At 53.8% G+C, this 12,411-nt stretch overlaps 1 protein-coding gene across 5 annotated transcripts in view; it reads right to left on the bottom strand.

Annotated features, from left to right (window-relative positions):
• PLCG1 (phospholipase C gamma 1) overlaps window positions 1-12,411 on the bottom strand; it is a 48,865-nt gene that overhangs the window by 20,276 nt on the left and 16,178 nt on the right. For all 5 annotated transcript variants that reach the window (XM_056353634.1, XM_056353638.1, XM_056353637.1 and 2 more), the window contains exons 2-4: window positions 5,928-6,080; window positions 4,669-4,762; window positions 4,091-4,138 (exon numbers count right to left, since the gene is read on the bottom strand). In XM_056353634.1, the coding sequence (XP_056209609.1) occupies window positions 4,091-4,138; window positions 4,669-4,762; window positions 5,928-6,080 (295 nt within the window). The remainder of the gene's footprint in view (window positions 1-4,090; window positions 4,139-4,668; window positions 4,763-5,927; window positions 6,081-12,411) is intronic.

Genomic DNA, 12,411 nt, shown 5'->3' with positions numbered 1-12,411 from the left:
CAGCGAGGAAGAATGTGGATGCCTCCCATCTGCAACATGTAAGAAGCTGAAAGGTCTGCGTGCAATCATTTTCTGGCAGCTCCTCCCTTAAAAGCAAGTCCTCCGAGTCCGCCCCAGCAATCACAGATGCTGCTTTTGCCCCCCACTGCGTGCGTGGGAGCCCAGGACCCTACAGGATGCTCCTCCGTCCCAAAGCGTAGGGCAGGGCTGACCCTGGAAGCTTACAGCTTTGGGGTGCAAATATAAGCGTGCCAGGGCAGATGTCCCAGGCAGAGGTTTTAACCCAGGCGCACACTGTCACCTGCAGCGATGCGTCTCTTTTGGCTCTTCCCTGAAAACAGGGTGATCTCAAACCACACAGGAGGAGGAGAGAGCCCCAGGGAGAGGGAGAAACTGGCTGGTGTCAGGCGCTGCAGAGACCAGTGGGACACAGAGAGCCCTTGTTTCTGGGCTCGGAGCCACAGGGGACCGGGACGCACGCACGGCCAGAGCAGGACCTGGCCCAGCTCCCGTGCGGTGGCCAGGGCCAGCACCCGGCCGAGACTGTACAGGCAGCGTCCTGCCACTCGTTGGCAGGACAGGAAAAAAAAAAAAGCTGACAAATGGCACCAGCCCCCCCTCCCCTCCCGGCTGTGTGAGCTACAGAGCCAGCACATGCTCTCAGCACAAGCAGCAGCTTTGGTTATCTCCTCCCTGCACCTCCACCTCCCCCAGCAGAAGAGTTATGCCGGGGGCTCAGGGCAAACGTTTTGGGGAGGGGAGCCTGCCCCTTCCCTCCTCCAACACACCCAGCTCCATGGCCACAAGCAGGGTGCTCTGCAGCCCCCAGGGCAGGGGGGTCCCAGCTACGGGGTCCTGGGTGACAGGGAAATTAGGTGATGTGGGGGGGAACAAGCCAGCACATTGGTGGCTCACGAGAGATGCTCTCACACATCAGGGACCACAGCATGCAACAGCTCTCATGGGACTCCTGATGGGACACCCAGAGTATCCAGGCCACCCAGCAGCAATCTCCCCTTGGTGGGAGGCTGAGGCTACAAAAAAGCTCTTGGGAAAAGGGCAGGAGGGGCTGCGGCAGCAGGCAGCAGGCTGGAGACCCGCTGGAGCCAGCGCCTGGCTCTGGTGATGCTGGACTGCTTCACAGGGAGGTGTGGCACCATGGCACTGCTCACCGATGTGATGGCACCAGAGGAAGCGAGAGCAAACCCTGTAAAAGCTGTTACCGACACTTCCCTCTCCGCTTCAGTAGGAGGATGGGGCACGGAAGGATTTTATTTACTGTGTTTTATTAATGAAGTGTTGGCAACCTTGGATAAACAGCTTGGTAGTATTTTGAGACTAGAAAGTAAAAAAGCAAATGAATAACTTCTTCTATGGAAGGTTTTTAAGGTTTCATGACAAACAGGCCAAAGGACAGATCCAGCCCTCTCACAGGGGATGAAAACATTCCCCCCTCCTCCAGCCTGTAACGGCTCCCAGCAACGGGCAGCTCTCCTAGCTAGAGGTGAAACAGTCTCCCCCACAGCAGTTAGGAAAAAAACCCCAACATCCTGTTATCCTCCTCTTTCCACCTAACCTCCCTTGGAAAAACAAATACCCGAAGGCCCAGCAGCCAGTGAAAACAGCCAACATCTGCCGGCGTGCTGGAAGGTACGCACAGGCACCCAGCCGGGAGAAGGCAGAAAGGAAAGGGTTCTGGCGCAGGAGGCTGGGGCGCAGGGTGAGTGCGGGGTCCATGAATGCCAGGAATGATTTCTTCAGCTGCCAAAAACCTGCCCGTTCTGGAAAGGACCAAGGATGATTTGCAAAAGAAGTGGTTTGAAAAAAAAAACCCACAAAGCAACAAAAAACCCCAACTCACTGTTCTCTTTTCAAACCCGTTTCCAGACTGAGAAGTAAAAGCAAAGAGCCCAGCGACACCAAAGTTAACGCTGAAATGCCTCGTAAGGGGAAAGATTTCGTCTGAGAGATGTATGTGCCCCATAACTTCTGCCCCTACTTTGCAGAAAACACATGATGCTTGTAAAATGGGGAGACCCACAGTCTTCCCACATTGCCCCTCTATTGCTGTTTTGCTCCTTTTGCTGCCTGGGCTGGAGCAGCAGCTCTTCCAATTAAGCAGTTTACACTGAAACCTCTCCCCTTGATTGACAGGTAAGGAATATACTCTATTTTGTTACCTTAATTCTAAATGCTAATAGAAAGATGAAATTAAGAAAAACAAAAAGAGAGATGCAACAGGCTGCCTTTCAGCTCTGCTGATCATGCCTCGGGCAGACGAATCTATACATGCGATTTCTTTCGTCCTGTCAGGATGCCATTTTATCAGTTTTACTGTATAACCAGGTGAGAAAAAAGGACCAATTTTTTCCATTTCTCATGCATTCATTACCCAAAAGCCCCACGCAGTCACCCCTGCCTCAGTGCTCTCCATTGCTGAATTACGAAATACTTTGCTCTGTCACCACTGAAAACCAGTACACTGCGTATAAAACCGAAGCCTGGATTTGAAAGGTGTGTAGCATCTGCAACAGATTAAAAGCACCACTCTTTCCCTTTCTGCTTCTGCTAGCTAGGATTTATCCCTCCTCCACAAAATCCTTGTGCACCCAGCGGTGCTCTCGCCACACCACGATATAAATCGTTGCAAAAGCCAAAATGTCCAATGCAGTGGGGTTTCCCCCATGCGACACACTCCGGCTCTGCTCTGAGATGCAGACAGGTTGTATTTAACCCCTGGCAGTCCGACAGTGGGGCCATCAGCCTGTCCTGGCTGTCATGGAGCAGCACTCTGCAGCCAGGAGGGAGGGACATGGTAGTGGGGACCAAAGTGGGATGAGGGGAGCTGCTCACTTCTCCTGATAAGTGTGGAGCTGGGATTTTTGCCTGCTGATCCACAGGACTGACCTGTCCGACCACAGTCACCCATCACTCCCCAGCAGCATCCCCCTGGCACAGACAGCCGGGTTTGTGGGTCAAGTTTTTTGGCAGGAGCTTTGCTGCAAGGATGAGAAAGACTCCAGGGCTCGGGGTGAAACGTGGAAATCAATAGCAGTGCGAGATCAAATGTCATCAGCGAGGACCAAGCGGAGGATGCGCTGGAGCACAGGGACCTGCCCGGTGCTCTGCAGCGAGCCCTGCCTGGGCACCGGGCACATACAGGGGGCAGATGGACCACTGCAGCCGGGGGGCACGAGCTGATGTGCAAGTGATGTCCCTGGCACTGCCCTCTCCAGATAGGACTGGAGGAATCCCCCTACCCCAAGGGAGCACATTAACGAGGAAATCAATGCAGAACGGTTAATGGGCTCAGTTAACATCATGGGGGAAAAGCACGTCCCAGGGATGAAAGGAGGCAGATAACAGCACCTCGGGAAGAGAAGACTGGCAGCGGCATACGGCCAGGTAAAGCAGGCTATGGCAGCAGTGGCACAAAACAGAGCATGGTGGAACTCGCCTCCTTGACAGGCAAACGTCCCTTCCCTCATCCCTTCATGAGGGCTCATGACCCAATTCCCCTCCCTTACCTCCTTGTGATGGGTTCAAGCATGACGTTTCACCTGCTAGGACATCACTAAGTATCCACCCAAGAACCACAGCAGTAGTGGCCCTGCTGCAGCCCATCTGCCTAAAAGCCAAGCAGCAGGATGATCCATGGCCTCAAGGACCTCAGCAAAGGAGAATAAAACAAACAGGGTGAAAAGCAGCAAACACAACCCTGTTCAGCCCTGGTGGGGTGGCCAGAGCTGCCTGTTGGCTCTTTGGTGTCACCTTCCTTGGGTGATGCCAGCTGGGGGTGAGGGTGTTTCACAGCTATGGGCTCTCAAGGTGTTACTGGGTCTGAACAGCTGGGAAACAGGTCAGGGAAACAAGACCATTGTTAAACGCTTTTTTAATTCAGCAAAGATCAACCAAGGAAGTACCGGGACTTTGATTTAAAGTTCCTTGGAAATGAAAATTAATAACCTAAAGAACCCAACAAAAAGTCCAAAGCGAAGGCTGAGGTTTCAAGTCAAAGGGAAACCTCCCTGGCCCAAACCCTTCTGAGAACACGCACGTCTGTGCCAGTGAGCGGTTCCTCTCTTCTTACCTGTCTTCCCGGTTGCGATCCAGCGAGTAGAACTGCTTACGGAGCCACCTAAATGGAAAGGCACAAACACCACACGCTTTTGCCCCAGCTCCTTGACAAGAAGCCCGTTCGGTTTGCCGCCGTCTCTGAAGATGCTCAGCACCACGCCACCCACTCCCACAGCCCTTCTTCCCACCAAAGAACTCTGCGCCCCTTCCAGGGTCAACCTGCCCCCTTTAAAACTGTCTCTGCCTGGAAATGGGTCCACAGTTAAGACAAAAACCCAAAAGTCTTCTCTTCTATGTGCCTCTGCACTGAATTGCTACGGATAATACAGGCTGCACACACACAGGAACATCTGCTTTGTCATAAAGCTCCTTTCCCCTGCACACATAAGAGATGGAGCTCTGGCCACAGACGATGCTGTGCACCGGGTCGTGTGATGGAGCCTCGAGCGCAGAGGCAGGAGGGCCAGGTCAGCATTGCTCAGAGAGGGAAGGAGGTGATGTCACTGTGCTCACCTTTTTCTGTCAAAAAAAGGACAGAAAAGGGGAAAAAAACAAACCCAAAGAAGTGCAGAACAAGGACAACTCCCTCACCTTTCGATCTGCAGAGGAGTGGCAGCCCTCAGAGTGTCTGCCACCAGCCAGTTCAGCCCCTTGATCCACATGTTGACCTCATCCTCGGAAGTGGCTGTGGAAAGTGCACAGGAGAAATGGGAGGAAGGGACGCAGAAGCTGCTGACCAACCCAAACTTGTGGACTATCCTCAGCATCTTGTATCCCCTGTTCCTTCCTTCATCCCCTTTCTGATAACAGCTCCCTGCTGTGCAGATGCTCTGGCTGGCTCCTCTCTGTGCCGGGCTCCTGCTCCCCTCCCGTGGGATGTATGTGGCTGGCTGCAGCCCTTGCCCCTGCACGTCATGCTCTCTCCTCCCTTCAGTCCCCGAGAGCTGGGGGTTATCTTCACCCTCAAGCAGTCATGCTCTGGCTGGCCTGGGTGACAGGCCACCATCTGCTTTGGGAAGGTGTGCTAGCTCCTCTGTAACCTCCCTGACAGCAGCTCCGTCCTTTCTAAGGGCAGAGGTGCTGTCCCTGTCCCTGTGCCCTGCAGCACTAGCCAGAGGCAGATTTGCCACGGAGGTTAAGGCATCAGCATGACCACCTCCATCACAGCATCACCGCCTCCATCACAGCATCACTGCCTCCGTCAGCACCCATCTACGGGCCCGTCTACAAGCCTGCGCACTGTTAGCAGAAAAAGATTATCGCCCATCAGCTGAGCTGCAGCCCGTCCTCCACCTGAACAGGAGGAGACTCAATAGCATAAACCTCGTCTCCTTCAGTAGCAAAACATAAGGATGGCTGCTCCAAGTCTGGCTTAAGTCAACCGACAAGTGGCCAAGGAAAGCCGAGACCAACACCGCAGAGGTACCCAGGCTTTGTGAATTACCGTTTGGCACTGGCAGCGTTTTCTCACTCAGAATTGCACAGCAGAAGCGAGCAAGATTTTCCCCTTCACGTGTGGGGCTGGTTACCACGACACAGCTGATGAACACCAACACGCCAAGCTGAGATGAACCACATTTTCCAGCACATATTTGAACTAGGGGCTTTAGTTCACCCAACTTTTGGGTTCACCAGGTGAATTAATTGACTTAACTAGGGCTTGGATGTGTAACCCTTCAGGGACCGGTGTCACCTTCCAAAGACACCTCCTTGGTGTGGTAAGAAGAGCACCTACCCAAGGATATGTTCTAGCTCACCGTGGAAGGATGCATCGGAAGTTTGGGGCCTGTGGTGATGAGGTGCCTGCCCAACCCTCCCCTGGCACAGCCCTGAGGCCACGAGTGCTTTACCTTGCAGGCTGAGGGTCTTCAGCCGGAATTCTGTGCCATAGAGGACAACGAAGCAGTGAGACTGGTCTGGTCGGAAACATGGATCCTCCTGGTACCGGTCAAAATCACGTGAATTTTTTCCTGGACGGATCTCTTTGATTTCACGAATATCCACTAAGAGAAAGGGAAAACAGAAGGGGAGTTCAGGGAATTTCAAACTATTCACAAGAAGATGGAGGAGAAGGAAGGGCGGGCACAGATAAAGAGGTCCTAGCCATCTGAAGAGCTGGATTACCACCCGTGACACGATGGCAGACCCAGGCATGCCTATGGCACCGTGGTACCAGGCTTTGAACAGCAAACTGCGTTTCCCTGGCTATGCTGGAAAGCAAGGATGGGACAGCTGCCCCGGCCCGGGCAGAGAGCTGCCAGACATCCGAGGTCAGTGGGCAGGTGCTGGGGATGGTGTCGTGCAGAGGGAACAAGCCACCATCACAGCAGCCTCCCAGTCCTCCCCTGCCACTGCTGATGGCACAGGCTGAAGAGGCACCCAGAGCTCTAGCACAGCACCACCAGCCTGGTCCTCAGTACAGCCACAGGTGCCCAGGTCCTCCCAGAGCAGTTGGCCACACTTCTCACCTTCAACAAGCTCTTCAGGAGCCCCAGTTTGCTCCTCAACCTTCCAAAACAGCACAGAGACCCTACCACCTGCACATCTCTCCTGCCGCGTGCACATGGTTATGCACACACACAAGCCTGCAAGCACAGCCCCACTCTACCGGCTCCCTAGGAAGCCCCCCCAGCCCCTTTACCTCCGTGTCCCCCTGAACATCTGGGTACCCCACCGTGGCAATCCCCAGGCGTGATGAGCAGAGGGCAGCGCCACCGCTACTGTAAGCTCCTTCGCCCTTTAGCTTCACACTCCATGCTTTCCTCTTCCTCCACCCGACACACACCTGCAAACTGCACTTCTTTTTGTCTTTCCAGGCAGCAACATTTTGTAGTGTTTGGTTTTGTTTTTTTTTAAAGCAAGCTTTTCTACAGAGGCGAACCCTCTAAGGGCACAGCCTCCCGCCCAGTTAGATGAAATCCTGTTTGCAGCTACCACATCTTACAAACACCATGGATTTAAGATCCGCTTCTCTCCAAATTCAAGTTAGATACTGAAACTTGCATTGATCCTTCTTTTAAACAACTTGATGATGCCCCTGCCTCCTGCCCCGCTCCCCACTTTCATGCTAAATTAGGTATGCATTTTCTGGCATCTCCCCAGCTCCTCTGAGCACCACCAGGATGCCCAGGGCAGTCCTTGCCTTCATATATGCTCCATCTTCACCAAGAAAACTCTGTCCTTCCCTAGCCAAAGAGGGACAAAAAGCTTAGCACCTCTGGGTGATGTTCAGAAGGCCACAGAAGAAAGCACAGCACAAGTATCAACCAAATCCAACCTCTGGAGATCCAGCTGTGGTGGATCTGCCACAGCAGCTCTGGAGCAGATTTGACTGCAGTAACCACCCCACCCCCCATGCTTCCAGGCAGAATCCCCCTCCCCACCTCACTTCCAAACACCTTCCAGAGAGAAAACATTTGAAAAAGCATGAAAACCGCCCAGTCTCCAGAGATCATTTGAATTATAGACACCACTAGGGAGGTCTGGTATCAACAACATAAACATATGCAAGGTGCTGGTCAGAACCAGAGCTGAGGGAGGGGGGATAACAGCTCAGGGCTCCCACCTCTCACAGCTTTGTACTATACACGAGTCCCTTGGACTTTATTTTATAAAAACTGGCTTATTTTTGAACCTGTGGCAGCAGCAGAGGGTGTTAGGGCCTGGCTGCACATGTGGGTGGTGAATCCGTCAGTACAGCTCCAGCATCCTGGCAGCTTCAGCTGTGGCTCAGGGAGAAGAGCAGCAGGTAACTCCAACGAGCTACCTCAGAGCTGGCTCCTCTGCAAGGGGCAGCTGCGAGCATGCCAGAGCATTAAATGCTGAGCAAGGAGAAGGAGCTGAAGAGATGCTAGTAAGGGAGCATCTCACAGACTCCCTCCCCAGAGGAAATTCTGGGAAAAGACTCTCATTGCCATAGAACAAAGAGAAAACAACAGCAGCAACAAGAAAGAAAAAAAACCTAAACCAAACCCAAACTCAAGAATCTTTGCTTCCTGGAAAAACAGTTTCTTAAATGCTCGGGGGAATCAAATAACAACATTTCTGAGTCACGTTTCCAAAGTAGATGATGCTTCTGAGCAATGTGGGACGGAGATTACTACAAACCTGGCATGTAATTCATCCCAATTAAACTCCACTTACTGCACTCACTGTGGATCGACTCGTCTTTCATTTCAATTTACTGCAGCTTAAAACTAGACAGAAATGTGACCTGCTCATTACCCACAGCAGCCGCCAACAGCACTGAACTGCATCACGAGAGATGATGCTCGCTCCAGACGAACACCACAGCAAGCCAGACACAGGGCCTAACTTTGGGGAGATGTTTAAAAGATGCTTAAATCCTACATGAGGAATGCGAGATCCTCTTGTGATGCAGTTCAATGCACCCAGTCACCGTGGGTGTGCACGTGGAGATGATGGCAGCCTGCTCATTGCCTGACACGGGACGTATGCAGACTGACCACCGCAATAACCCGCCAAAGCTCCTCAACTCGGGACAAGAGCACAGAAAGACCGAGTTCCTTGGGGCTGCAAAGGGAGGACGGACAAGCCTCCTACCATAAGCAAGGGTGTGACTTCTTAAGGCACCGCCTACCCTTTGGAAATGAGCTGTCTGGAAGTTCAAACATTAGCGTGCCCTGCCGTAACCTGCCCATGTGCTCACATCCTCAGCGACACAGCACGCTGGTTTAGCCCTTACAAACCCATATCACAGCTCAGGTCTTTGCATCCAGGACATGCACATCAGGGCTGAAGACTAATCCTGCCTTTGAAGGATACAGGGCTTGACCAACGCAGTGGGAAAGAACCGGCAGCTGGGTTTTCATGGTAGTTTAGCAGCCAATAACTACTGAGGGAAGGTGCCAAAATATTAACGGCCTTCCCTTGCAGCATGCTGCAAGCGCCTCGTCTCTGCTTCAGGATGCTGCAGTGTCCTATGTCCTGCACTCACCTTTCACTGCACAGAGCACCAGTGGGTTAGTAAGTAAGTAGTAAGACAGAGCTATTGTTACAAACTGCATACCTAAAATCCACGCAACGGAGGGAGCCCCGGAGCAAGCAAGGTACTTATCAAAGACAGAAGCACGCAGGGAATTCCTAGGGCGAAGGGCAGCCTCTGCGCCCGGAGGGAGCAGGGTAAAAACCTCCAGCCCACGCATGCTTGCAGCTGCTTGCTCATCTCTCTCATCCTCCCAAACATGCCTGCGTGTGCCGGGGAGAAGGCAGTTCAGGGTTTGGTTTATGCAGCCCTCTCCTTGCCGTGGAGCAGCAGATCAGCCTCTCGAACCCCACTTTCTCTACTGACCTCAAGTACCTCCCTGGCCCCCTTGCAGCGTGGAAGGAAATGACTCTTAGCAGGAAGCGCAGTAAGCACAAATGCCACCATCCCAACCAAGCAAATGCTGAAATGTTGGTTCCCTGCACCAGCCCTGCCTCCATCCCACCGCAGGTCCTCCCTCTGCCAGCGCAGGACCGGGAGCCACCATCCACAGGGGAAGGAGAGACGAAGACATCTTGCTATAGCCCAGGGCTTGCTGGGATTTTCTCTCGCTGACCTTGCTCGTGTCAGCCCCACGAGATGCTGCGGCTCCTGGGGGTGACCCCAGCTTTGCACAGCAGCAGTTGGGGCCCCGCTGCCGCAGGAGCATGCAGCCGAAGGTGCAAAACCTGCCCCGGGTGGGTTCTGCAGCCTGGTCTGAGCGCTGTTCCACCTCAGCTTTGCTACCAGCAGAAAGGCTGCAGGCAAGCTTGCAACCAGCTTGCAAGCCTGCAGGCAACCAAGGCAAAGCCTTACAAGCCCCATCTCCCCCTGCCCTGCCTTGCACTAACTCCTCTCCCCCATACCTGGGTGCCACTCTCCCCATCCTCCTGCCTGTCCCCAGCACCGCCAAGGCCAGGCACATTATTCCAGACAACAAGCCAAACTCCAACCCATAACTATTTCCATCGCAGTGCGCAAGAAAGAGCCCCAAGTCAAACACAGCCACCTCTGCACACCCCTGCCACCCTCCTGCCAGTAACCAGTAAGCCCAGTGCCTGCAGCTATCCTCCCACCGCTGCCTTCCAACCCCCCCCCAAGCCTGCTCCCACCACGGCTGATGATGATCCCACATGCCCAGATCTGCCCACCAGCACTTGCATTTATTTGGAGGCAGAGCCCTGTGGCTTTGCAAACCTGTAGAGAGGGCTGCGGGGGGAGCCCGGACCCCCCCGGGCAGACAGGGGAACCTGGCAGCCAGCCTTGAGCAGGGAGTGGAAATTAATAAAAAAGAGAGGGCAGAGGAGTAGAGGCGAGCTGGAAGCACAGCAGAGGTTCCCCACGAGCGCAATGAAGGGATAACTGCAGAGCCCACGCTGGAAGTGACATCCAGTCACCAGCAAGGTCCCCACGTGAGTGGCAGCGTGGGCTCTGTGACAGCAGCCACATGTCCCACCACAGGTTTGCACCTTGGGTCCTTGCTGGGAAAGACCTACCAGGGATGTGGCCAGAGACACCAGATGAGCATCTGGTGGGGCCCCACCACCGTGGGTCATGCGTGCCTGGGCAACAGAAGAAGTGGCAGGTAATCCAGGATGAACCCTCCAAAGATCAGCAGCCTGTCACCAAGGTGAGCCACATCTCCTCCCCAAGCTGCCCTCTCCCAGCGCACGCTGTGGAAGGCAGCGGTCACTGCAGAAGGTAGAAACTGGTCTTCATCCCATGTGGACAGTGGCAAGAGGAAGAAGAAGCTGGTGCCACAGCCATGGCCGGGGTAGAGGGAAGCTCTCTGCTGGAATATCAACCCCGCTGCAGCCTGGCAGGGCTGAGATGTCTCAGCGCAGGGACCAGCAGTAAGCAGGGACGGATGAGCAGCAGATGAGACAGGATGCCTGGAGCGTGCTGGCCATCCTCCAGCCATCCTCCAGCCCTCCCAGGCAGGCGTGCAAGCAGTTGCCAGCAGAGGCTTGGCAGGGAGGCAGCAAAGCCCATCCAGCCCGGAGATGCTCTAAGCTCCTCACATGCTTCCATGTTGCACGCTGAGCTGCACCGTGGCTGTGCCAACAGGTTGTGCCCTTCACAGCCTCCCAAACTTCCCCCCAGCCGACCACCAGCAGAAAGGCTTGGCCCTCCACTTGCCTCCAGCGCTTAAATAAAAGGACACGGTCACACTCCTGGGCAAGGAGCCTTCCCTTCAGCAGGAGCGGGTTACATCAGAAAGAAAAAGCTGACCCCAGATCCACCCTCCACACCGTTTAAGAAAAAAAAAAGCTTAAAAAAATTACCCTTCTGGTTACATGAAAACCAGATCCACCTTTAAAGTAACTTAAAACCAAAACTTCATCCAAGCTTCATTTAACCGCTGATGGATGGAGTGTTGTAACAGGCAAGGATAAGGACACCCTGGAATGGGCTCCGAGGGTTGCAAAATCTCCACCTCCAGAGGATTTTTGGAAAGATATAAAACTGATTAAAGAAAAAAAGGCTGGCAAAAGGAGGGTTTAGCCCAGGTTATCTCCTAGGATGGATTTATCAGGGACAGCCTCCAAGGAAACACCCATTGCTTCAACAAGCATTGCTCAGTGCATGTGTCTCCCTGGGGACAAACGGTGTAGTGACAGCCACATGGTCACTCCCAGCCCAGCTCGACCTCAGCCAGCTGACACAGACTGATCCTACCCGGGGCAGCAGAAAAGCCTCCAGGCTACTTACTCTGGCAAAGAAAAAATAAAAAGTTGCTTTTATTTAACATTGTGGATCCCACTGAGCACAACCCTGCGGTCATCCCCAGGCTTCCCATCACTGGAAGGGGTGCTGGGCGGTCAGGCCCTCAGAGAAAGGCTGCCAAGGGAGAAAGAATTAAAAAAAAACCTGACAACTCGTGTGTGCATGTGGGCAAAAATAGGAGAAATCCATCATGCAACAGCATGGAGAATAAAGTAGCGCCATCTCCCTCTTAATACTTCAGTGGAAGCCCCCTGGAGTGGCCATTCAGCACTAGATACTGGGAGCTGCAGGAGCTCGGAGGAGGGCTGCAGCCCACCTTCTCCTGCCGGCATTCACCAGCTGCTTTATCCATCTGCAACCAACCTGCCCAGCCCGGGGCTGCTCCACACCGCTCAGCCGCTCACCTTTGCTGACTGCAACCCAACACCGCTCCGCAAAGAAAAAAACGACCAAAAATCCCCCATGATTTCAGGGGAACAGCCGAGTGAGTGCTAAGTGCTTTGCTGGACAGGGGCCAGAGCCTTCAGCACCTTGCAGTCTGCAGCCCCGTCGCCTGCCCACCGCTATTTATGGAGCCCCTTCTGCCTGCAAAACTCTGGCTGAGCCCTGGGTTTGTCCCTGCG

This window comes from Falco biarmicus, chromosome 10, assembly GCF_023638135.1.
Source record: "Falco biarmicus isolate bFalBia1 chromosome 10, bFalBia1.pri, whole genome shotgun sequence".
Lineage (NCBI taxonomy): Eukaryota > Metazoa > Chordata > Aves > Falconiformes > Falconidae > Falco > Falco biarmicus.
Note: the sequence above shows the minus strand (reverse complement) of the source record. Positions and strands in the feature narration are given on the sequence as shown.